Here is a 27,954-nt window from a genome sequence, read left to right as displayed (position 1 = left end):
ATTAAGACTATATTCTAATAAAATAATATACAGTTAATAGTGGCTGAACTATCAGGTAGAATGATGGTGCTTTTCTAGTAAATAACTATTGAAAAAGCAACATATGTCTGCTACTGATATGAAATATTATTTCTTATAAGTGATGAATCGTCGCAAGTGTGTTTATTCTAAAAGGGAACTTTGCTCCGCTCTTCCTTTGGAATGCGTCGGAACCGGAAGTGGTGGTGACGTCACGGCCGCTCTCGAATTCCCAGTGCTGGACAACAACTGACTGACTGACTGAAAACTTTGACAAACTCTTCCGAAAAGCCGCTTTAAAGTGTTTTAAAGTTCCCCTCCGTGATGCGCGGGTGTGTTTGAAGCGGGCTGGCCGTGTGGCAGATGTGGACTGGCCGTTAGTGGTGGATGGAGTCGGGCTTCGGGGTCCAGCGGAGGGCCGGTGGAGGCTCACCCGCTGTGGGAGCGTCGCAGCGCCGCAGGAAGATGCCGCCCAGAGCCGCTGATTATAAACTACAGGTGATCATCATCGGCTCCCGCGGTGTGGGAAAGACCAGCCTTATGGAGAGATTCACGGATGACACCTTCTGCGAGGCGTGCAAGTCCACAGTGGGTAAGACAAACTATTAAGAAATACTGCCAGAAATAGATGGAGCAGCTGTCAGTCAGTCTGGATGGTAAACAACAATGACTGTCAGTTTATTTGTGTACTAGTGACTATTATCTTTATACCTCGTTATTACAATACATACCACGTTATTGTGTTCACCTGCTCTCAAAACAAATAAACTCCAGTTCAACTGTCCAAGTTATGGATAGTTCACTATAGATAGATAATGAGGGGACAATATATACAGTTTAGTATAGTATAAATAGTGAACTATTAGTAAACTAGATGGCTAACTATTTGGTAATTAATAAACTCATTGGTTTAGTATGGCTACTAGTTAATTATATCCCGTATAGCTATTAATATAGTATGGACAGTATGGAGTATAGCCTATTTGTATCTGAATAATTTGTAAACTGCAGATGGTTATCATAGTGTACTTAGTAGGACCATAGATGGTTATTAAAGATTATACATAGCTAACTTGACATACTAGTTTAGTATAGATTGATTACTATAGCTAGTTTGGATAGCTTTGGTAGTTAACAGTGATTAGATGGTTTCATTTGATGGGTATTAGTTTATTGTGGAGGTGTGTGTACATTTTATATATATATATATATATATATATATATATAGAGAGAGAGAGAGAGAGAGAGAGAGAGAGAGAGATAGTATACATATATACATACAAAGAAAACCATTATATGAAAATCACTTCTTGGCTTGTGACATTTCATGTGATATAATAATAATAATAGTTTGTTAAAATATAATAATAACACATATGAATAAAAGCAATTCAGATGATTTAAAAGGGTTTTATGTTAACATGAATGTCAGTTTAGTTTGTGTCTAAACTATTTTCACCCCTCATTCTCGTGCCCAGTTCTTCTGTAATGTCATTACACGAGAGATCTGCCAAGCGCTGAATCAATCCGCATCAGTCATGTGAACAGCAGCACGTTAAGAGAACACACACAAAAATTTGATTTAAAGGGATATTTCACCGCTGGAAAGATGAATGTGTATTTAAATTGGGTCATTTATGTAGTAGAAATGTGAAATTATTTTAGAAGTTGGTGCCTTCTAGACTGAGAAAAGCCAGAAAATGTATTTTTGGCTCATGTGGATGAAAGACTACAACTCCCAGAATGCACTTGCTTCGCTGCCCTACGGGGACACTCCCAAGCCACGCCTCCCGGTTACAGAGGGCAGTATCGGGAGAAATGATACAGCTAGGCTACTAGTCGACTGGAAACTGAAAAGACGCTGTTTTATGGTGAGATCCCCCTATGGGCGGGTTGAACACATGCGGGACGAGCTCCTCCTACTGGCTGGAGTCTCTCGCCTCTGGACAAAAGAGCCTCTGATGGCGATAAATTAAGATTTTTGCGTATCTTAATTTAAAAAAAGCATAAAAAAAGGTTTTTTTCCAGACACAATCCAGAAATCTCTCGTCTCAGGGGGACATGAGGGAGGGAAGCACGGTCACTCCAAAATACTACCGGGTTTCTACTGATACAAAGCTTAATGCTAATCGGTGAAGTATCCCTTTAACTAATAAAACCCTGTGATTTTTTTTTTTTTTTTTTTAGCCATTAACTACATGAAACTGTTACGGCAAGGTTATCACTCACTCATGACAGGCTTTCACTTCAGATTATTTGCATGCTGCTATCTTACCCAGTATCCCAGAATAGCCAGACACAGGTTCACAGCTGCCACGACATGCCGGACACAAATATGTACATTAAATAATATGAATGATTTCAATTATGTGTTTGATTAGCATGAATTTTGAAGAGTTTGACTGATCTTATTTCTTCTCGTTTTGTCTGTGGTTTTGAAGGTGTGGATTTTAAAATCAAAACAGTGGAGCTGAGGGGAAAGAAGATCAGGTTACAGATCTGGTGAGTGGAGAGGAAGTGCTGTGTCCTTATCATTGACTCAGCCCGCCATGTCACTTCCTGTGTCTCAGAAGCACATGAGATCAAGTCGCTCGGCTCAAAGTCATTAATTCCAGAGCGGAGTCTCTGAGACCCAGCCAAACATCTTTCATGTGGAGCTTTTGAGATTTAATCAGTTGTGTTTGCTTACGGTTAACCAGCCGTTAACTAACACTGAGGCCTTGAGTGTACTAAACTCACAGCTAGATTTGAAATTATGTCAGAAAGCTGTTATTAAAGCATTACCATAAACTCATCAAATCTGTGATTACACACTCACAGCATCCCAGAATTCAGCAGTGAATGTAAATGTGCATTTAAAGTGTGATATCACTAATATCATCTCACTAACTAACTGAAATGTATGTCCATGTACGTCCCTTCTCACCTTCTCCTTATCAATCCCGCCGACCGCTGGCTGTTAATTCTATTCTATTCAGTTTGATACTTTCAGATTCTATTCTATGTAGTTTGATTCTTTCAGATTCTATTCTGTGCAGTATCAGATTCTATTCTATTCAGTTTGATTATTTCAGATTCTATTCTATTCAGTTTGATTATTTCAGATTCTTTTCTATTCAGTTTGATTCTTTCAGATTCTATTCTATTCAGTATCAGATTCTATTCTATATAGTTTGATTCTTTCAGATTCTATTCTATGTAGTTTGATTCTTTCAGATTCTAATCTATTCAGTTTGATTCTTTCAAATTCTATTCTATTCAGTGTGATTCTTTCAGATTCTATTCTATGTAGTTTGAATCTTTCAGATTCTATTCTATCCAGTTTGATTCTTTCAGATTCTATTCTATGTAGTTTGATTCTTTCAGATTCTATTCCATTCAGTTTGATTCTTTCAGATTCTATTCTGTGCAGTATCAGATTCCATTCTATTCAGTTTGATTCTTTCAGATTCTATTCTATTCAGTATCAGATTCTATTCTATATATAGTTTGATTCTTTCAGATTCTATTCTATGTAGTTTGATTCTTTCAGATTCTATTCTATGTAGTTTGATTCTTTCAAATTCTATTCAGTGTGATTCTTTCAAATTCTATTCAGTGTGATTCTTTCAGATTGTATTCTATCCAGTTTGATTCTTTCAGATTCTATTCTATTCAGTTTGATTCTTTCAGATTATATTCTATGTAGTTTGATTCTTTCAAATTCTATTCAGTGTGATTCTTTCAAATTCTATTCAGTGTGATTCTTTCAGATTGTATTCTATCCAGTTTGATTCTTTCAGATTCTATTCTATTCAGTTTGATTCTTTCCGGTTTGATTATTGTGTCCAGTTCTCTTGTGGTTTGGTTCTATTGTATACTCTTCTGTTTCTTCTATTTGACTGCTCTGATCTGTCCAGTTCTGTTCTATTCTCTTTTATTTATTTTGGCTCTGTTAAATTCTATTAGATTCTGCTTGTTTCGGTTTTGATTGATTTAATTTGGGTCTATTCTGCACATTTCTATTCAGATAGAGTTTACTTCATGTTGGGATGCCAATTTTCAGGAATTTTGAATTGCCATGATTGATCCTTTTAATACATTCAGGCTGTTTAACATAAGTTTTAATTTGTTTAAATCACAGTTCATTTATGACTGATAATGTGGCGCCTATAGAAAATATAGATACAAGACTTTCTGATTGTGAATTTTGATTTTTAATTTTTTTATTATTTTTTCAAAATTATTAAAAAAAACAATGGATTAGAATAATCAATTAAATTAACAACAACAATGAATCAATCATATATTAATCATGAGCGTCCCTAGTTCTGTTCTACGTAGTTTTATTTAATTCTATGCTATTTTAGAAGTTCTATTCTGTTCTGTATTAGTGTAAACTAATCTTTGTTATTCCATAACTTGTTTGTTCCAGTGGAGTCTGGGTCAGTCATCGACTAACCAATCACAAACTAATACTAACCCACCCACCCACTTTAGGAATATTTCATTTCCCTTTGACCCTGAAACACACCGGCTTCTCTCACAACACACTCCTGCAGATGTCTGCTTGTGAACTGTGTCTGTAACACACGTCCGCTCACATCCAGCTTCCCAGCATCCTCGGCTCCTTCACTGTCCGTCTTAACTGCTCACTGACATGTGACGCCTCACCGGTCCTCATTGTGACATCATATCCTGTTTTGGAAAAATGCAGCCAGACTAGGGTGGATAAGGTACAGTAAAAACGAGGAGATAAACACCTGTCATGTGTTTTTTCTTTTCCCTTTGAATCACGATGTGAAAAATCCTCTCATGAAAGACTGCTGAGATATATGAATGCTTCTTGAAATAATTAAAGTAAAAGTCTTTATTTTGAACTTCCTGTTCTTATTTTGAGCGAATCATTGGGTGCATGTTTTTGCCTTTCTAATCTGTTATAAAAATTAAATAAATTTACTTTCTTTTTCAGCTGTCTCCACAAATCCCTCTTACCTTTTCAACTTCTCCCCTCCACCCACCTGTGATTATAGAGACACACTGCACTGTTAAATCAATGCTCTTTCTTTTGTAGTCTAGCATCTGATGTATTCCCCACTCTGAATGCTATGAGAGTCTAATAACGGTGAATAATTGCAGGGACACGGCAGGTCAGGAGAGGTTTAACAGCATCACGTCGGCGTATTATCGCGGCGCTAAAGGCATCGTGCTGGTCTACGACATCACCAAGCAGGAAACCTTTGAAGACCTGCCTAAATGGATGAAGATGATAGACAAGGTGCTCAAACATCAAAAACACTGATTCATTTTCGGTTGCGCAGCAGTTATCTAACCTTTGGTTCTGGTTCTGTGCAGTATGCGTCAGAGGATGCTGAGCTCTTATTGGTTGGGAACAAACTGGACTGCGAGTCTGATCGCGCCATCTCACGGCAACAAGCTGAGAGGGTGAGACCGCGGTTATTTTAGTATTATTTATATACCAATATAGTTTTTCTTAAGATTTTGAATTATCTTTTATTTTTATATTTTCAGTTTTCATTTTAGTGTAAATTTTTAGAAATTTTTGTGATTTTTTTTTAATTTTTTTTTTTTTTTTTTTTTTTAACAATATTTCTATTTAGCGTTACTTTGTTTTAGTTTTAGTAATTTTAGTATATTTCAATTTAAACTTATTTCAGTTAGTTATCAAGGCAACATTTCTAACATTTCTGTTCTTTTTTAATCTAAAGTGATCATATGATGCTATTTTAAAAGTTCATTATTTTGATAATCGAGTGTAACAGAATAAAAAACACATTGTTTTTCTTATACTGTACGTTATTGCAGCTCCTCTATATGAAACACGCTGTATTCATCAGGACTAGACCACCTTTATCAGCTGGTTAGCCCCTCCTTCTGAAAAGCCTAGAGTGATCTGATTGGCCAGCTGACCCACTCTAATAAGAGTTAGTAGACGTTACTTAGTCAACAGAATGTTCAAAAGGGACCATCAAAATAAAGTGAAACCGTGACTTTTAATAGTTTTAGATAAGTTAACTATAACAACGCTGGATGAGACCAATTGTGGCAGCAAATGTTGCTAGCTAAAGACTTTTTCCTGCGAGACACAAAGAGCTCCTATTTTTATTCTGATACCTGTTTATTAGGGCTGCACAATATATCAAAATTATCTTATCTGGGGTCATGAACAAAAGACAAAGAGAAAATCACTCACTGCTCTTGGCTGAATATCTTTTGTAGCTTTAATAAGAATCAGGATATATTTAATTCATACAGTGAAAACTAAGCAGTGTTTTATTTTTACATTTGATTATTCAGTTTCTGTTATTAAATAAACCTAATGTAGGCCTTCCTGAAACCCTAAACCCTGTGGTTTACACTGATGTTAAAATAATACTTTTTGCGCTACAGTAAAACACTGATGTTCACTGTCAGAAGTTGTAGGGATGTTTTCTTGTCACAAAAAGAATGTGAAACGTATGTAGGTTATATCATTTTAAAGATAATTTAAGTTTATTTTACACACTTTAAGCATATCGAATATCACATTATTTAATGAGTTATCACATTTCGCATTTTTCTTCAAAATCGTACAGCCCTACTGTTTATTTGTTGTTATTTCTGTAGTATAACCTAAATTTAGCATTTTGAATTCAGCTATATAATGCTGTCTCAGGTTTACCTTGACATTTAGTTTGGTGGAGGAAAATGTCTTACAGTCCACTGTCCAAAGCCCTGGACACAGGGACATTATTATCCTGAGTTCTCCACAAAGAGATTCTTTGAATGCTCTAAATAATGCCTCCGCCAACCTTTCCAAACCCACTGAGACTAAAACTTACTCTATTAGTGTGCGAGAACACACTTTAGTTCACCCAAACATTATTTACTCAATCCAGTGTCATTCAAGAGTATCATATATATACGATATCAAGTTATATATGATAGCTAGGTGTGGTACTATTCTAGAAGAGAACTGATTGCATTTGAAAAGTAACAAATATTAAATTATTTTGAATATTAAACCCATTCAGGAGAACCGTCACACTGAAATAAAGTAATTTGTTTTTTTCTTCTCTGATGGCAGTTTGCTTCACGGATATCAGGGATGCGTTTCTGTGAGGCCAGTGCCAAGGATAACTTTAACGTGGATGAGATTTTCCTTAAACTAGTTGATGATATTTTGAGTAAGGTAAGTGGAGCTGTTTTATTAAAGGAACACATCGACTTTTTGGGACTTTAGCTTATTCACCGTATCCCCCAGAGTTAGATAAGTCCACACACACCCTTCTCATCTCCGTGTGTGCCGTAACTCTGCCTGACGCACCCACCGCTAGCCTAGCTTAGCACAAAGACTGGAGGTAAATGGCTCCAGCTAGCATACTGCTCCCAATAAGAGACAAAATAACGCCAACATTTTCCTATTTACATGTTGTGATTTGTATAGTCACAGCGTGTACAAATAACAAGGTCACATGAGACACAGACATCTTCTAACCGTATACATACTGGGAACTATATTCTCAGAAGGCGAAGCACTGCTACTCTGAGCGAACTCTCTGCTCCTCACCACGGACTTCTCAGGCGCTGCGAGCAAATCACTCCGCCCAAGTAGCAGTGCTTCACCTTCTGAGAATATAGTTCCCAGTATGTATACGGTTAGAAGATGTCTGTGTCTCATGTGACCTTGTTATTTGTACACGCTGTGACTATACAAATCACAACATGTAAATAGGAAAATGTTGGCGTTATTTTGTCTCTTATTGGGAGCAGTATGCTAGCTGGAGCCATTTACCTCCAGTCTTTGTGCTAAGCTAGGCTAGCGGTGGGTGCGTCAGACAGAGTTACGGCACGCACGGAGATGAGAAGGGTATTTGTGGACTTATCTAACTCTGGGGGATACGGTGAATAAGCTAAAGTCCCAAAAAGTTGGCATGTTCCTTTAACTGTTTTGATGAATTCTTTGCCCACCACAATGTTCACTTTAAAACATTTGATAAAGTATCATGAGTTTGACTGAGAATGTGGCATTCATCAGCTATTTCTGTTTCTGGCTCAAATAGTGTCACCAAGAGCTAAACAGAGTTTTTAGGATGTCAAAAGCCAGAATTTGACTATTGGCATAAAGTCAGACCCACTTTCCAGTTTATTATGGCCAAGAACAGCCCACTTAGACAGGAAGGACCAGCATGTAATCAACTGAAGTTTGTTTTGAACATGACATTTAGGAGACCAAAGCTGGCGAGATATCCCATTTACATACTGAACAAAAACTTTAAATATCTTAAGATGATCAAAGATTTGATGCCACAAACTTTTGCAAATGCAGTAGTTATGTGTTATTTCTTCCTCATTCCCCATTAGGGCTGCACAATTTGGGGAAACAATTCTAATTGTGATTTTGATTAATCAAGAAAACAAACATGAAAACAGAACTAAAACACACAATTTCTTCATAGTTTATTATATTTATCATATTCTATTTTTTACTATTTTTGTGTATGTCCTTAATGTGTTATTTGTTCCGTTTGCTGTTGCATTGTGGGATGGGGAACTTAGGATAAAACATTTCACTACATTACATCATATGTTTTTGTCAAATAAAGAGCAGTAAAATTGCAATATGTCTTTATTTCTTCATTTTCAAATGTCAAGCTTTTATTTTTGGCTGAAAACCACAGGGAGCCTTTAAAGCGTCTCTTTTAACAACAGCTGGTTTATTAAGTGCTTCTCATTACAAGTTAAGGAAGATGGTCGGTGCATTTTGCGTTCGAAAATTCACGTTTTAAAGGGGTGGTTGATTATGATTTGACTTTTCTAACTTTAGTTAGTGTGTAATGTTGCTGTTTGAGCATAAACAACATCTGCAAAGTTACAACGCTCAAAGTTCAAAGGAAGATATTTGCTTTTAAAGAAATCGCTTTTTAAGGACTACAACAAACGGCTGGTAGAGACTACACCACATTCCTCCCTGGTTAGTGACATCACAAACCCTAAAATTTACATAAACCCCGCCCCCGGAACACGATTTATAGATTATCATGACAGAATGTGCTAATCAATAATTAGAAAATAACTACACATAAGCTACATAAATTTACCAAATAACCATTCAGAAAAGTTGTCACTTTTTCTTGAGTCTCTCCATCTTTGTCCGAATCCGGTTTAAACATAAAAGGCTAAAAGTTTATGACATTTTTCAGTGTGTGTGTGTGAGGTAAAAGGACATGAGCTCTTGAAACTCCGCCCCCTGTGCCGGGAGCAGCAGCTCATTTGCATTTAAAGGAACAGACACAAAAACTGCATTTTTGCTCACCCTCAAAAAGTGACAACTTTAACATGCTATATAAAAATATATGTGGGGTATTTTGAGCTAAAACTTCACAATACACACTCTGGGGACATCAGAGACTTATTTTACATCTTTCGAAAAGCGCATTATACCACCCCTTTAACCGACCCAACATGCATTTCGGTTTTGTTTTATTTTGATTAATTTTGCAGCCCTGATTTGGCTTCTCTTTTGAGCAAGATCTTGCCATTTTTGTGTGCAATGTGCATCAGACAAGTCAGTGAAGAGTCTTATAATCTTACAAAATGTTGTGTTTTTCCACAGATGCCACTTGAAGTCCCCAGTAGAGAGCTGTCCAACAGTGTCCTGTCCCTTCAGCCCGAACCTGAATTCCCACCAGAGCTGCCTCCACCTCGCATGCGCTGCTGTTGAGACTCGGTTCATGCTTTATTTAGAAACCCAACACCTCCTTCGCTCTTATAACCCAACACATGCTGTTACAGACTCCCGCCACCAGGGGCCCATGTCCTGATGCGCTCACACAGTTGATGAGATGATGGCCTGTCATTACCAGAGAAGATGAAAGACAAAACGCTCAATATTTAAAGCATTTAATCCTCCCTCGCTATAGATTTCGCACAAATGATAGACTGTGCAATTAATTATAGTCCATATTTTGGTACTTCTAGATGCCAATAAAGAACATCCATATCATCACACACACAAAGATGCATTTATTTTTGACGGCCCATACATACACTACCTCATTTCTGGGAAGCACACGATTGCGTTGATCTGACACGTGCCTTTCCTATCGGATACCGCTGCACACATGCCACGAACACGTACAAACGTGTGTCATAACCCATCAACTCCTATTTATGTAGTTTACATCATCACTTACTCTTAGCCGAAACGAGAAACTACCGTTTATATTGGACGACGGATCCTCCACCCTTGTCTTTCGCTTCTCTTCACGTTTCAAGCACTCATTCAGTGTTTCTTATGGAAAACGTTCCCGGTCTCAAATTAAGAAGCTCTTTTCCAAATCGATTTGGCATTAAAAGCGAAGTGGATCTACATTTCATGCCTAGTGGAATTAATTTATTTCGGCTGTGTGTTTGTTCGGCCCGTTATTAATCACCAGCAATGGTTGGGGTTGAAATTTATAATGTCTTTATGCCTTACGTTCTATCATTGTTACTGTTTTTGAGGTTGGATTTTGTGTTATCCGTTGTGTTTTTTTGCACTACAATCCATTTATCGCTAGTTTACGAACAGCTAAAATGCAGAACGTTAGTGAAGGACCTGTGTACAGAAGATTAACCTCATTATTCAGAGTTTTGTTATTTAGTAGGCCTCTTTCAGTGTCATTTCACTCGAGTAGAATAAAGGAAGGTTATTATTTGGGTGTCGTGTCGCACAGACTGAGTTCATTGTTTTATGCGCCGGATCTGAACGGCAGAACTGAAATGCTCTCGCCGAAAGGGCTATTTCTCCGTGGAGAGCGGATGGAGAATAAAAAGGGACATTTAAGAGGACCGTGTTGATATTTGATACTCGGACAGCGTCACTAACTGAAGGACACTTGTTCTCTTCAATTAAAATCACTCTGCGTTCCTGAAAAAAAAACAAAAAAAACACTGATTTACGTTGAATTTAGTTATTTGCCTGTGTTAGATGAAAGACTAGGAATAATTTAGTTGTGTAATATAACAAAACTTTATAATTGGTGTTTGATTGGAAACACTATTTTAACTGAACTGACTAGCTGGCACCAGATATGCAGTGCAACTGGTTTTTGGGAAATGATGCCTTTTTCATTGCAACTGTACTTCAATACAGAGGCCTGTGCGCCTGGAACTAAAAAAATTATTTCACTTATTGGATGAATATCATGAAAATACATTTGGGTCATATCTGACTCCAAAATCAAAATAAGAAAATAGTTTGCTTAAAAAAATAATTTGCTATATTTGACATTATTTTTTATGACAGTTAAGCCCCGCCCCTTCTCATTACCATAATGTTTTCATCTTTAAAGAATGGAATTCATTGTTTTTCACAAATAATTATAATGCAGAAATGTCTTTCTCATAACAGTGATATGAGTGGAAATGTGCTTAATTTTCTTAAAAATAATGTCATGCTTATCTTTATGCAAAATAAAAAAAAATAAAAAAAATCCATTTGAAGTGAAATATAAATTGTAAATGTTCTGGACAGTTTTAATGATATTCACTGTACGTCAACTTAATAGAAAGATGATGTACGTGTGTTGTGGAAGCGCGTCTGCGTTGTTTGTAATGCGTCAGAAACCAGTGTTGTACTAAACAACCCAAACCTGGAGTCTGTAGTCTGTCTTCGAGAGACTAATGTCTTCTGCTGAGTTGAAAAATAGCTTTTTTTGTTCTGTATTATTATTATAATAACCTTTTTAACTTGTGTGTCCTTTGAAAGTTTAATAACCAACCTAAACCTGTGGATTTTGTGTTAACAGTGTTAAAGAGAGTGTAGTACTAACCTCAAAATGTTCATGTTTGCAGGCTTGTGCCATATTGTAACCTTATGAGATACTCTAATGATCCTTTTCACCAAGTGCTTTTTACTTTCTTTCTCTGCAGGATTGGCAAATTGATCATTTATTCTGGATGGTAGTTGAATCCAGAGTCAGATTTACTATACTTTTATCATTATTTACAGCAAAACCCCACTGGTATTTGCGTTCAAGGCGCTCTCTTTCGATCCTTTTTGTTTGTATTTATATTTTATTTTGTCTCCGTGTATGAAGCTTATAGTCGGGTCTTCCCCGGAGGAACTGACTTCATGTTCTGCAGAAAGACTGTCAATGACGCATCCGTTGTCTTGAAAAAGTGAAACCCAACTCGCTCTTAAAACTTCTCAATTAGTAGCAATACTTGTTGCCTTTATGAACCTCCATTTTGTACAGAATAAGTCTTGGTTTAGTCTCTCAGCCAATCATTGTATCAGTATTTACTACATTACAAAAACAAAAATTGAAACATCCTCATGACGTTGCAAAATAGAAGAGTTCTTTGTACGAATAATACATTGATATTAGTTATTTGAAACAGTTTGGCATGTTTAAGTAGTTTTGTGGTATTTATAACTTGTTGCATTTTTAAACTAATGAAGTGCAAATAAAGATATATATTTATTACATAGATGTGTGTTAGTAATTCTGATGCTTTTCCTCCTGTTTACGTAAGCATAAACTTACTTTTGCACAATGTTATTCCATCCATTCTTATAAAACAAAATGTTTGATTGTGTGTTCAGTGTTTGGGATCTCACTTTTATTTTCAGAGATGTACTGCATCCTTTTCACAATATGATGGCGCTATTGGATAAACAAGTTAATTGAATAACTACAGCAATGTAGCTTTTTTTTTTAGATCAAGATAAACAAAAGTTTTGGTAAATGCTCACTGGGAATTTTAGAAATATGAGAGCAAACTAAAAGGTAGGCCTATCAGATGATAATGTGTGTGTGTGTGTGTGTGTGTGTGTGTGTGTGTGTGTGTGTGTGTGTGTGTGTGTACACAGTAGGCCTACCGTGCAAAAGTCTTAGGTCACCACCAACTTTGTTATTTACGAATGTTTTAATGAACATCCATATTTATTTTTCCATATTAACATCCATATTCCATATTTAAGATACCAACAGAAAAAACATGAAGTAGCCTACACAAAATGTAAAAATAAATATTTGAACAGTATTGCTTCTTTAAGCAAAAATCTGTATTTATTGTGACGTGTACTTTTTAAAGTTTCTCAAAGAGGAAACTCTGAGAAACTTCTCATCAGAAAGTTTTCTTGGCCTTCCAGTCCGTTTCCATTCCATTAAGGTTTGATAAGAGAGCCAGTTTCCTGCTATTGCTCAAGTGTATGGTGAGCTCACTAAACACCTGCCACTTTAGCCTATATATAAGCCATTTCTTTCAGGTTTTTTCTGTTTTTTAATATTGCGTACAAATTTCCTGTTTTTTTTCTGGTTCATTTCCTGTATTTCAACTCAAATCGCCCGTTAATGGCAACATCCTCTTTTTAATAAATTACTGCAAGACTACAAAAAAACAAAACACCAGTTTCTTTTTCAACATTTAGTGTTAAAATGGTGCTATATTTGGGGTATTTTGTTTAAAGACTCACCGGGTTGTATTCATCGGTTATGGTTTTCATTAAAAATATTATTGTTTTTAATAATATCATATTTTTAAATATTAAAATAGTATTAGCCTATGCTATTTTATTTACACCTGTATCTAATGATAAAAAAAAGTATTTCTCTCCCTGTGTCTCTGTAGTAGTGTAGTAGTGGTGTGTGTTTGTGCGCGCGCGCGCGCTGCTCATTGCGTCTCCATGCGTACGCACGCGTGCCTGGCCGGTACCGGAGAGCGAGGAGGGGTGTGCCCGGTGCTTGTGTGTGAAAAACAGGCGCATGCGCATGCGCTCCACGAGACCTGAGACACGGACGGGGAGCGTCAGACCGCAGCGGCTGCAGATTTTCCCGTCAGCCTGGGGGGGAGAGGACAGCAGGGAGAGATGATGGGAGGACTGTAATCCCGGGGGAGGGATGGACCATGGACGGACGGATTGATTCAACGCACAGAACCACGGAGATTCTCACTTGACACAACACTATCCACCGTATTCCGCTCGGAAGCGCGAGGAACGACACGGTGATGGCAAGTGCTTTACGGTTGCGCGTCCATCTGAAGTGATGAGACAGAAGCGCGCGGCTGAATCCTTCTGTCAGGTTGTATAATGGAGAGCTCCAATGGCTCCGACACCAAACCGCAGAGCCATCATCCTCATCCTCAGGTGGAGAAGAAGAGGTTAAACCGCGCGCCGTCCCCTGCCAGACCCGTCCTGAAGGATGTCCACTCGCGAACGGCCAAACCGATCGTGCCAAAATCCCCCAAATTCAACAAGCAGCAAACGTCCTCCGCGCCGGTGACGCCTCACAGCCGCGTCCCGAGACGCACCGTCCCGGGCGCGAAGGACAAAACCGCATCAGCACCTGCAAAAAGCAACATCAAACCCTCAGCGACAAAAAAGGCGGTTAAGGTCACTCAGCATGCAGCATCCGAACCGAAACCGGCGTGCAAAGCGATTGATACCGCCGCTCCGCAGATCCCCAAGAGCAAGGGGAGGCTCGCCCCGATACGCGTTCCCACCGCACGCGGCGTCTGCCAGACGGACAGCAGCTCGGATTTGTCCGATTGTCCCTCCGAGCCGTTATCCGACGAGCAGAGACTGGTTCAGGCCGCCAGTAGCGATGCGGAGTCCGGCTCCGGTTCCGGTTCGAGCGAGCAGGCGGTCGGGGTTCGGGTGCGCGCGCTCGCGCTCGGAGCGGGAGGATCTCAGGCTTCATCGGCGCCCGGTGCGCACGCGGACCAATGCAAAGCGGAGAAAGACGCACAATTCAAAACGGAGGGTAAGGAAATGGCCCAAGAGGAACTGCTGAGGGAAATCGAAGACCTTCGATCGGAAAATGACTACCTCAAGGTGAGCCGACACTCTCAAATGTAGGCTACTATGGTACCATGGTATTCTTAGAAGTGACTTTTGAATTTTCAATATCATCTAATACGGTTGCATGATATTGCAATGCAAGAGGTCATAAGGAGAGGGTGCTTTCAATCCTTACCCAAAAGTATTGTGGTAGTATGGGACAGTGGTGGTGCTTTGATATACAGAATGATTGAATCATTCAATGTCATGTACAGAATATTTTTAGATTAATGTCTGGTGTTCTTCAGGGGGATTATGGGTTGAGCTGCTGCTGTAAATCCACATGACAGTTTTACACCTTGATTTGTTTTTTCACGTGATGACCCTCTTGATAATCTGGCTCATGTTTTAAATTCATCCTACTCATTTACACCTCTTAGACTAACAGTACTGCAACATCATTTGTCCCTGAAAGCATCTAGTCTCACTAGTGTTTATTCTTTTGACATACATTTGATGCCAGAGTACATAAATACTTGAAAGTAACATGGCACAACCATGTTTGTTTTTTTGGACATGTACCATGGCAATACCATGCTTTTTATTATTGAAGAACTGTACATGTCATTGGAGTGCCATAAGCATGTTACAAAATCCTATTCAAGAAGAATTGTGATGGTAGTTGACAGTGCCATTGTCATTCAAGACACTTAAAAAATACAATGATAGTAAAATGTATTTATATAGCACATATAAACACAGCTAAGATGACCAAAGTGCTGATCAAATTACAATTACATAGCATAAAACAACATAAAATAATATTCTAAAACACCAGCGAATAAAGATTTAAAGACTGTAGCCGCTAGCTTCAGTCGCTAGTGTGCCTCCTGAGGCCAGGGGAGTGAGGTTTACACGCACAGCTCTTACTGGCCTAAATCTGTTACACTCACTCCCTAAACATTACTCCCATCCGGGTCACGGCACCAAATGTATCCGGTCCTACTTGACTTGCTCTAGACCCGACTAGCGTCAGTCGCTAGTGTGCCTCCTGAGGCCAGGGGAGTGAGGTTTACACGCACAGCTCTTACTGGCCTACATCCGTTACACTCACTCCCTAAACATTACTCCCATCCGGGTCACGGCACCAAATGTATCCGGTCCTACTTGACTTGCTCTAGACCCGACTAGCGTCAGTCGCTAGTGTGCCTCCTGAGGCCAGGGGAGTGAGGGGTTTTTTTTCTTGCACATTGAGTCCGAAATTTTCCCACGTTAAATAATAAATATGACCTCACGTTGTCAGTCACGTTTACACACTGCCTCTGAAACTTTAGTCCGTCGTAAAAAAAAAAATTCAGATCGGGTTCAATTTTCTGCGTTTTTCGCATCCGTAGCAAGTATTTTGAGAAGTGTTTTAACAATTCAGAGCCACCGTACAAGCAAACGCCAAAATCCAGAACTATTCAGGATCAATTGGTTCACGGAAATTGGTGGTCTTCTTTTTAATATGTGGCTCCAGTATCGCTAGCAAAGCATCAAACTGAGCCACTGACATCCTGGAGTAAACTTTGAATTGCTCGGGATAATCCCTCAGCGAACTCTCCTTCCTCTCTACGCAATCTCAGGATTGGATGGACTCAATATTTCCTCTCTTTTTTTGTCTTTTTAAGAAGAGAGAGGACAACAAAATCCCCACTGCTTGAAGACTCCATTTTGTATTGTTTTGCGAATTTTTTCCACAACGGAATAATTAATACACATCTGACTTAGTGTGCAATGTTTCTGTGCATGATGTATTTTTAGGATGACGAATATGAAAATACGCATAAGAAAATTTTGCATTCAGTGTGCAAGGACCTCTATTGGCCTACATCCGTTACACTCACCCCTCTAAACCCCACTCCCATCCTCTTACTGGCCTACATCTGTTACACTCACTCCCTAAACATTACTCAGATGTGTATTAATTATTCCGACTTAATCTTTATTCTCTCACTCCCTAAACATTACTCCCATCCGGGTCACGGCACCAAATGCAACTGGTCCTACTCGACCTGCTCCGAGTGGGATTCAAACCGGGGTCTCTGGCGTGGGAGGCGGGTGCTAACAAAGAACTAAAGAACGCAGCCGCTAGCGTCAGTCGCTAGTGCGCCTCTTGAGGCCAGGGGAGTGAGGTTTACACACACAGCTCTTACTGGCCTTACATGAGGAGAGCAAGATCTAGATCCATAAATCTGTACTTTGATTTTAGGTCACATCAGTCCACAGAGCGCAGATGCATCCAACAGGCATCAGAAAGACACTCAGAACTCCCGCAGGAAACGCATCACAGTCTTTGCTCTCTGTGTGAAGTGTGATGGGTAGATGAAGGCAGGCCTAATTAGCATAATTCCATAAATGATTGATCTTATTTGTCAGATGCGCCAGGGCTCGGCTGCGGTCACAAACAGGATTTTCATAAGTTTATCTCTGAACACTGCATGTTAATCCGCTTTAGTAGCTGTGCGTGTAATTCTGCGTCCCCTCAGTACATACACGTTCTTACACACACACACACGCCCCTCCTGACCCTGAGCACCCCTCTGCCTCCATCTGTGTGCTTATCTCTCTTTTCTCTGTCTATCTCTCTAGAAGTAATACTGCAGCATGTATTGTGTGCAGCTCCATGTTAGTACTATTAATCATTTAGTCCACCATAACTCATGTTTGACAGGAACATCCATACAGAACATGGCAGGTTGCTGCTGTCACATGACATGGTCCCCAACATACAGTGAAGGTCATTGTGTTTGGGCTGTTTGTCACTGTCTGTCTCTCTTTCGCTGTCTTTCTGTCTTTCTTCCTCGACTTTGTTTTTCACTGAATCCGCTGAGGCATTGTGGAGTATTTACTGGGAAATGAGGCATCACAAATGACAGTCATTCATTACAGTTCAGGACGGGGGTTTCACCAATGACTACAGTTTCTTTACCTGCAGTCTTGTTTTTTTGTTTTTTTGAAGTGTCTTTTTCTTTATTCTAGTTGGGAGGTTGTTCTTATTTCAGACTGTGATTTCCAAAATCAGACCAATTAAATTAAGATGTTTGGCATGTTTGGTTGGATTAGAACGAACCCTCTGACTCTGTTTGGGATGTTCAGTAAGTTTTGACGCAATACGTAATAAAAACCGACCAATCAGGTTGTGAACATATCCTTATGCCTTTAGGTCCTGTGTTAAAATGCCAATGTGAATGCTAAGAAGACCAGGACTAATTTTTTTTTATTTTTTTTTTGGTCCAAACCAATCAATCTGAACTACAAGTGTGAACACACCTTTAGAAACCTGAATGAGGATTCTTATTCTGATTCTGATTGTCTTTCTGCTTTTAATCATGATGTTCATTCTGATTCTTATTCTCATTCTGATTCTAATCCTAATCCTAGTCAGATTGACTTTAATTCTGATTCTCATTTGGATTTTCAAATTAATTTTACAGGATTATAAAAAGAAAATTAGTTGTTCACCCAAGTGCATTTCACATGATTTAGAGTTTTTAACCTGATTATAATCCTGATTCTCATTCTGATGTTCAATTTGATTCTTATTTTCATTCTAGTTTTGGTTCCAATACTGATTGTCTTTCTTTTTCTAATCATAATGTTCATTCTGATTCTTATTCTCATTCTGATTCTAATCCTGATTCTGATTCTCATTCTGATGTTCAATTTGATTCTGATTTTAATTCTAGTTTTGGTTCCAATTCTGACCGTGTTTCTGTTTCTAATCCTGATGTTCATTCTTATTCTTATTCTTATTCTTATTCTTATTCTTATTCTTATTCTTATTCTTATTCTTATTCTTATTCTTATTCTTATTCTGGTTCTAATCTTAAATCTAATTCTCAATCTGTTTCTAATTTTGATTGTTATTCCAATTCATATTCATGTCTGTTCAATCTGGTTTTCTGATTCTGCTGTTCATTCTGATACTTATTTTAATCCTGCAGAAAATAATTTCAATGCAAATTCAGTCCATAATCGGATAGATTTTAATTAGACTCTGAATAAGTATGATTCCTAATTTTATACTGATTCAATCCTGATTCTAATTCTAATCCACATTCCGATTTTCATTCTAAATTCTGATTCCAATTCGGATTCTCATTCTCTTTTGGTTTCTAATCTCGATTCTCATTCTGCTGTTCATCCTGATTTTCATTCTGACTCCTATCCTGATTTTAATACTACAGAAAATAATTTAAGTGCAAATTCAGTCCATAATCAAATCGATTTTGAGTACAATTCAGAATTTTAGACTGATTTCAGTCCTGATTCTGTTTCTAACCCACATTCCCGATTTCTAAGTTTGAGTCCAATTCTGATTCTCATTCTCTTTCAGTTTCTAATCCCGATTCTCATTCTGCTGTTCATTCTGATTCTAATCCTGATTGGGTTTTCTTCAGGATGAAGTGGACGAGTTGCGAGCAGAGATGGAGGAGATCAGGGACAGTTATCTGGAGGAGGAGGTGTACCAGCTCCAGGATATACGCAGGGAACTGGACCGCTCCAACAAGAACTGCCGGATCCTTCAGTACCGCCTGCGCAAGGCTGAACAGAAGAGTCTGCGTGTTGCACAGACCGGACACGTCGACGGAGAGCTTCTACGTGGAATGGAGCAGGACCTCAAGGTGTTTTTGTCATAGAGAATGGAAACATTTTGAATGTGATAAAAAATTGTTTTAATATCTGATTTGTGTAAGATAAGTATTGAGCTCTCGAACTTATGTTGCACAGATGAAAACAGGATAATAAAACCTGTGTCTCTGCCCACAGGTGGCCAAAGATGTATCTGTGCGTCTGCACAATGAACTGGAGACGGTGGAAGACAAGCGTACACGGGCGGAAGATGAAAACGAGCTGCTCAGGCAAAAGATCATCGAGGTGGAGATCTCCAAACAGGCCATGCAGAACGAGCTCGAGAGAGCCAAAGAGGTACGATATGCCAGCTCACCGGATTTGAGTCCATATTAGATTCCAGCGCACTTTTATTGAATTATTGGATAATGGAGGACAAGAAGTATTTTATAAGAGGAGACTCTTTAAAAGCATATTTATGTAGTAGTGTGGCTATTGTGCAGCTTTTTATTCATGAATGATGTTCACTGTCAAGTACAGAGAGTGGTTATAACTGTTACAGGGATATTCTGGGTTACTTACAGCTTAATCTCTGTGTACAGCCTTTTAGTTTCTGTGTACTACTACATAAAATGTAGTAGTACACAGAAATGTAGTAGTACATAAAACGGCGTCTTTTCAGTTTCGAGTCGACTAGTAGCCTAGCTGTATCATTTCTCCCGATACTGCCCTCTGTATCCGGTAGGCGTGGCTTGGGAGTGTCCTCATAGGGCAGTGAAGCAAGTGCATTCTGGGAGTTGTTGTCTTCCATCCACATGAGCCAAAAATACATTTTCTGGCTTTTCTCAGTCTAGAAAGGCACCAATTTCTAAAATAATTCCACATTTCTACTACATAAATGACCCAGTTTAAATACACATTCATCTTTCCAGCGGTGAAATATCCCATTAAGTTTTAAATAAACCTGAATATTACTTCAAGGCAGAGTAGACAAACCTGGAAATGACCCACAGACTGTAAAATTGCTGTGATGGAAATCTTGCTGTATCACCTTAGTTGAATAAGGCACTGAAACCCGGATGGCCGGATGGTTAGAATTCCACCCACGGTTAGTGTACTGTGAATTGCTTTGAAGTATGGATGAATACATTTAACTTTGAAGCTTGCTGTCTGTGCATTAATGCATGAGAGGCTATAATGGTGCACACTGCTTCTGCTTCTGTAATCAGATACTGAGGAGTTACCCTGGAGTTGCTCAGGTTAATCTTAAACTAATCTGGAAAGGGTGAATCATAGGTAGGACCATCTGTATCTGTACATGTAGATGAACTGCAGTATGGAGGAGGCCTTTATGTCAGCACCAAAGTTTATGCTTTATCGGATATCACTGTTCATGTAGTATGTACTGTACTGTAGCTGTTTGTGAATGCAAATGGTATGCAAAGTTTCAGAGTTTTTGTCTCCCAAAAGAAAGAAGCAATTCTGAACCGCCTGAAATGAATCGTCAGTAATTCCAGTCTCACTTCCGGCTCCAGCCTATGTAGGTTTGTAACAAATTAGCATAATGCGAAAATTATCTACTTAGCCCCGCCCTCAAACACTGTAGTTGTAGCTGATGCCTGGGAGAGTTTGGTTCGTGTTGTTCTTGTTGAGAAGACACTGTTTTAAGCTGCCAAAGCAAATCAACTTTAATGCACTTCCAAAGGATGAGGACTGATAAGGCTTTGGATGAGAATTGAAACGGTAAAATTGATTTCATCGTTACTGTTCGTATCAGAGTGCTGAGGAAGATCCAAAGCTGAAATTCAGATTTCATAATGGGTGTTTGGTTTCTGAAATGCACTGAAAGCGGTAGACCAATCACAACAGACTGGGCCATCTGACTAATCAGAGCAGAGTAGACCAATCACAACAGACTGGGCCATCTGACCAATCAGAGCAGAGTAGACCAATCGCAACAGACTGGGCCGTCTGACCAATCAGAGCAGAGTAGACCAATCACAACAGACTGGGCCATCTGACCAATCAGAGCAGAGTAGACCAATCACAACAGACTGGGCCATCTGACCAATCAGAGCAGAGTAGACCAATCGCAACAGACTGGGCCGTCTGACCAATCAGAGCAGAGTAGACCAATCACAACAGACTGGGCCATCTGACCAATCAGAGCAGAGTAGACCAATCGCAACAGACTGGGCCGTCTGACCAATCAGAGCAGAGTAGACCAATCACAACAGACTGGGCCATCTGACCAATCAGAGCAGAGTAAACCAATCACAACAGTCTGGGAAGTCTGACCAATCAGAGCAGAGCTGGCTCTCAGAAAGGAGGGGTTTAGAGAGACTTAATCCTTTTTCTAACCGTTTCTGACACTGTGAGGAAAGAGCTGATGAGAAGATTAAACTGATTTTGACCTTGGATGCTTGTAAACCTCTTGTCTGAGACTCCAAAACAAAATTAGGAACTTTAAAATAGGATAATTGGGGCACTTTATAGTTTGGGTTATGGGTTGGTTTAGACCGCTTACTCAAGCATGAGCAATTTTAATATTGATGCTTGATTTTCTGCCATCATTAGTATAATTTTAGGCAGTTTGTGGTTGGTACATTTATATACAGTAGAATTCATCTGCCTCTTCTGTATATCACCTTTTTACAACGTCTTCAAACGTGGCTAATCAAAGTCAGATTTTAGAGCCGAACTTCTTATTATTTCTCTCTTGTTATTTCAGTTCAAACAGCAGAGGATCACAAAAGTCAATCATTAGACTGGTATCCCAGAATCCCCTCTGAGATCTGCTGCATTGTAAAACATCCCCTGGGGGAAACAGTAAATCTTCTTAAAGAAATAGTTCACCTAAAAATTATAATTTTATTATTTACTCACCCTCATGTTGTTCTAAACCCATATGACTTTCTTTCGTGGAAAATTCATGCTGCATTTTCAAAGGCGACGATGACCTTTGTCAGTGTTCATTTTTAGGGTGAACCGTATGCTGTCAGCATTTATGGTGTAAATAAACCTGAATTTGTTTTGTTTTATTTTTGCATTAATATTTAAAATGTAATTTGGAAAGGTAAACACACTAGTACACACACACAAGGACAGATATAGTGAGCGTGAAGGAGAAAAAGAGGTAAAGGAAAGCGTTGAAATGAGTGTTAGCGCTGTGTGAGCTATAGCGCGTCTCTCTCTTGAGGTTTGCCCCAGAAAGTGTTGAGCTCCACTTTTTCAGCATTCATCACACGATACCCTTCCTTTCCCCATCCCTTCATTCGCCCCGCACACAACAGATGTGGATGAAATGGAGAATCATGCGGTATCTTGCACACTGCCATGTTCAGTTATGTTAACATGCTTTTCAAGCTGATGGCATGCCTTTATTTTAAAAGAGAAGTCAACCTTGTTTCGACGTTAATGGCTTTAGACATAAGAATAGATGAAATATTAAAGTCAACATTGAATCAAAACGGACCCTATTTGCTTTAATACCCATTCTGGTCTTACTGTGAACAATTATTGGTGTGCATTATTCTTAAGAAATACTATGGTTACCACACGTCAAAAGATTGTTCTGATGTTTTATTTTAAGACATTTGTCAGGCTTTTGTCCTTAAAAGGCTCTTGTGTGAGGGACTCATTTCTTGCAGATATAAAACTTTGTTTTAGAGCAAGTGAAGCAGGCTTGAGCCATTGATATGCATACTAATGCAGTTATAATAGAGAGAGCTGTAAGGTTAACGGTTTCAAAAACAGCGACACTACTATCCTGATACTGGGGGTAAATGTGGTGTGGTTTCTTTTAGTTGCGAAACTGTTTTATTTATAAAGTTGCATCAAGTTTCTGAGTGTGTGTGTCTGTACTGTATGTGTGTGTGTGCGTTTATATAGGAGAGAGCGTGCTTTCCATCGATAATTAAATGTAATTTAGTGGGAAAAACATGGAAATAGTTGTAGTCATTTTTATCTTATTGTTTGTTTTGTCTATTTGCTTTATCAGAGTCTTTATGGCTTTTGGTTCTTATGCTGCTGTTGGCTGTAAGGACCTTTGAAATAACTGAAATCATTTGGTGAAGTGATATGGATGTGTAATGTGGTCAAAACCTGCCTGGAACTACTTTAGCTGTGCAATTAGCTGAAAGTAATTGCACACCTTAGAACATTTGTCAACTGCCCCCTAAAGAAAACTTAAAAACTTAAGGGGAGTCAAAAACATTGTTTTTTTTTTTTCTCTGGTCAATTTTGAGATTTTGGCTTTAATAACATTGTCTTCTTTCAGACTTGTGGTGGAAAAAAAGTCCAAAATACACATTTAGATCTTTATTTTACTACACTTTGTCTATTTGCGTCTGTAGATTTCTCCTAAATTCAACAAAAGTTGGCGTTCTCAATCATCCCGCTGCTCCAGGATCGCTGTCTGCACCGTCATCACATATACCGTTCGCTCTCTCTCTCCTGTACAATGTTGTCATATCCAAATATGGTCATTTTCTTTTTATCAGCAACCAATCGTGAAAGTACAATGGGGCATTTAACTCTAAAAGCGAAATCTCATTGGCTGATGTCAATTTTAAAGGCCATTTTCTCAAAATGAGTTTTCTCTCATTCTCTGAGCCAGAAATCTCCACTTCAACAGCACTTACACACTTTCCAGCTGTATTCCTATCTATATTCCTAAGGTTTTTACAGAGGGGTTAGTTCATATATCATTTAGATTCTGATTTATACAACATTTTATACCTAAAAACTGGGCGAAAATTTATTTTTTTATGGCTTTTGACAGTTTTTCCAGTGATAAAAAGAGATATCCGAAATCCCCTCGATAAAAACCTTTGACTCTAATATGTCAACAAAATGAAACAAGAATTTTGAATCGGGCTTTATCCAATGTTCAGATTTCTCTTCTGGAAATATATGCAAATTAGTGAATATTTAATGAGATACTACCTAATTTGCATATTTAAACATAAATATATAAAAAAAACTTGTAATACAAAAGATATTTGTCTTAATGTCAGTAATCAACTGGGGAAGTTTCATGCTGATATCTATTAGTAAAAAAATTTTTTCCTATTCACCTGGGGTGTCTCCCCTTGAAGCCAAAAAATTAGGTACCAAGTATTTAAATAAAACATATATTTAAATTTCTTGGTAAGTTTTAAAGTTCCACAACTTTTCTTTAGAAAACCATCCATGTTCTGGTGCTTAAGAAATTAAAACACTGATCTGAAGAACCTGTGATTGGACAGTAAGAACGTTCTAGAATATCCGAAGAAGCATCTAGTGACTCAGAAACCCCAGATAATGAAAACTGGTTCTTGATCAGTGAGTTCTTTCCAAATCACCTTTATTTTCCACCTGCACGCATGACGCAGGTTTGGATGGCGAGAGATCTTGTTCACATGCTGAACATGTGACTGGAATGTGGTTAAGCTGGGCAGACGGGATGCCGTTTCTGCTCTATAGCCCTATTCGGACGGGATTAACTTTACAAGGGTAGATGGAGTAATGTAGTTTTACCACAGGACGTCTGTAATATTAAAGGCCAGTTCGCACGGGATAAGATATCTCAGTAAAACTAGCAGAAGTGGGAGGGTCACTCGATTTGCGCATCGCCGTCACTCCTGTCGTCGTGTGTATTACGTTGCTTCCTGATATCACGTGCGCAAACACATATAACCTATATTTACATATATAAAACAGTTATGTCCGGTCGAACGATGTATTAATTAACTTCAGATTGGATTGTGTTGGTAATAGGCACTTACCTAACGCTAAAAGATATTTCGTGCCTCTAACAAGTGCTGTCGATCTTCTTTCTGATCTGAATGGTGTGTGGAAAACACAGACTCGTCCCAGCGTCTAGAACGCAACAATGCTTTTTCAAGCATCTCCATACTTGAAAAAACCCATGGAAAACTACTTTTAAACAGGAAATGAGGAAATATTTACGTACATGTTTACAGCGAGTCTATTTGCACAGGATTAGTATCACCTGAGGTCATTTTTCCGGACCTTTTTACTTAAGGTAAAAGTCGCTGTAATCTTTACTGACATTGTCCGTCATGATCACTGAGATGCACATTCGGACGGGACTAAAATCACAGAGAAGCTCTGGTGATTATTACTTTACCCCACCTCTCCATGTTACACTAGTCCCGTCCGAATAGGGCTTATATCTGTACTGATCTGCAACTAAAAATACAACATTCAGTGCCATCTGAGTTCAGGAGAGTGCTACTCTAGATCCCAGGATTGTCAATCTGTCTAATGAACTTGGCCTGAAAAGCAAGTGCATGTTTTACTGCATTTACATTTTACAGAGGTTGAGGTTGGTAGATCTGTTGGTAGATTTCATTTAGATTTATTTATAAATGGATTTTCATTACTGCACTATTCTACATGTGCCATGTCATTAACATGTTATTGAGATTGAATCTGTTCCCAAATCATCCCTCCCTAACATTTTCATCTTGTACTTATTCGTTAATAAAATGGTCGGTCAATTTTCGTTATAGGTTTTGTCATCACGAACTGTTTTTTAACTAGTTATCATCTAATTTCCGTCATTGAAAAAATGTAGTTGACGAAAAATATTGGAACAAAATGTTTGAATTCAATTATTTAAATGTAAGTTAATAAAGGACACTTTTGCTGTTTTCTCTGTGCTATCGCTGGTGTCCAGGCTGTTTGCTGTCGACTCTGATTCCTGCGGTGGGATTGGCACCCGGACCAGAATTAATCCAACTGAGTTGCCTGTTATGAAACCTCCTGGCAGATTCCTGCCTCACAGGGGAGGAGAGGAAGTGAGAGAGAGACATATACTCAGAGAGGGAGAGAGACAGATACAGAGTGGCTCTCATATGGGTTTATATCTGTCAGGCTGTGATATGGCATTGGCTTATGGAGGTTTTTGTAAACAGTTCAGTCGTTTCGTGTGGTGTGGGGTCGCTAATGACTGCATGTTATTTGTACCTCACCATACTTCACCACACACCCAGAATATGGTCTCACACTGTATTCCGATGTTCTGATAGATCATCATGCAATGTGATCCAATGTAAATGGTGCTTTAGCAAGCATTTTAACCAGGTTTCAGAAGGAGTCTGTTAAAGAGTCTTGTCAAAGTCTTGTAAATTTAGTTTTTGGGCTCTACTAGAACAGGTTTTCATGCTTGAATGTTCAAAAACACATTATTTTTCACATATTGTACATTGTTGCAGCTCCTCTCTTCCCAGTCTGTCAGTAACGCTCTGTTTAGTTCCTGTCTCTATGAAGCTCCTCCTCCTGAAAAGCAAAATGTGCTCTGATTGGTCGGCTGGAGCAGTGTGTTGTGATTGGTCAATCGGAAATGACACGCCTCTTACCATAACTGCGAGTTTCAACACACTACTAACTAACTCAACCAGGCCCCGCCCCTTTATTCTGCATATTAATTATTTAAATGAGGAATATTGTGACGTGTTCGTTCCCGGAAGAAACTCAAGACTACAATGGAGGCGTTTCAGGGAGCTAAGAAACACTGACACTGATATAGAGAAGAACTCTTTGCAGAGCTTTTTAATGCTTAAACAGCAACATTACACACTAAAGAAAGATGTCTTATTTAAATCTGTTATGTTTTGGTGTTATTATGTGGTAGAAAGACACAAAAGAGAGCTGTTCGGGTTGTTGTCCTAAAAACTTGGAGGAGAATTAGCATATTTTAGGATTCCTTCAAAAAAACAGATTTCTCTGAGTATATTGAATATAATAAGATTTGCGGTTAACATTATTTGAGACTTTCACATCTTAAACTTAAACATAAATTATGTACAATTTAAAAAATTTTTGCACCTTTGCGCAGAAAGGTTCACAGAAATCACTGTGTGGGCTTTTTATATATTTAAATGTTTTGCAATAATATACTGCTATTTCTTTTTATATCGGTGCATATGATTAAGTTTCATTCTTCCTTGTGTTAATTTAGTGGAAAACAGTGTGGAATACATTTCTTTAACCAGATTTGTTTCAAAAGCCTTGATTATTGTTAACAGCATTTTATATTTTGAACCTAATGTGCAACCAACCGCTATCAATGACCATGGCAAACACTGAGATTTTAGGTTCATGTTACTTTGAATCCTCATGAATAAAAGTAAAATAAAATCACAAAAGCCACACAGTGAGAAAGTAACTTCAATTATATTAAAGTGCACAGTAAAAAGACTAATCAGTGTCAAAGTAGAAATTGCACACATAATCTTAGTTATAAAAACATTTACTGTAAAACTAATATACATATTGCTAATATAATAAAATAGATATTTTCTTGCAGGGCAATGCATTCAGGCTTTTTTTTTTTTTACTCTGAATATAATTTGCAACTGTTTTTTGGTTGAACTTGAAATTGTTTCTTCTCATTGGAAAAAAATTATATATATTAAATATTGTAAAAATGCTGAAATATATTGAGATATGATTTCTCGCAGCTCTAATACGTCTTCTGGTGCAGGGAGCAGATCTGAAGTAGGGGATTTCTTTGACCTAGTTAGTGAATCCTCTCTGTGTGTCTCCGAATGACGGTCTGATCC

General features: G+C 38.4%; 2 protein-coding genes across 4 annotated transcripts in view; both read left to right on the top strand.

Annotated features, from left to right (window-relative positions):
• Window positions 1-205: 205 nt before the first annotated feature.
• On the top strand, window positions 206-12,472 carry rab12 (RAB12, member RAS oncogene family). The gene is made up of 6 exons (XM_079875483.1): window positions 206-610; window positions 2,460-2,520; window positions 5,137-5,275; window positions 5,353-5,442; window positions 7,085-7,189; window positions 9,614-12,472. The coding sequence occupies exons 1-6, from the start codon at window positions 406-408 to the stop codon at window positions 9,719-9,721; spliced, it is 708 nt and encodes a 235-aa protein (XP_079731609.1). The 5' UTR covers window positions 206-405; the 3' UTR covers window positions 9,722-12,472.
• Window positions 12,473-13,759: 1,287 nt separating this feature from the next.
• Window positions 13,760-27,954, top strand: part of mtcl1 (microtubule crosslinking factor 1) — an 80,613-nt gene continuing 66,418 nt past the window's right edge. For all 3 annotated transcript variants that reach the window (XM_079876830.1, XM_079876829.1, XM_079876831.1), the window contains exons 1-3: window positions 13,760-14,821; window positions 19,210-19,434; window positions 19,580-19,738. In XM_079876830.1, coding sequence (XP_079732956.1) covers window positions 14,078-14,821; window positions 19,210-19,434; window positions 19,580-19,738 — 1,128 coding nt within the window. In that variant the 5' untranslated portion in view covers window positions 13,760-14,077. The remainder of the gene's footprint in view (window positions 14,822-19,209; window positions 19,435-19,579; window positions 19,739-27,954) is intronic.

Source organism: Squalius cephalus (genome assembly GCF_949319135.1).
Source record: "Squalius cephalus genome assembly, chromosome: 7".
Taxonomy (NCBI): Eukaryota; Metazoa; Chordata; class Actinopteri; order Cypriniformes; family Leuciscidae; genus Squalius; species Squalius cephalus.
This window is presented reverse-complemented; position numbering and strand designations above follow the sequence as displayed.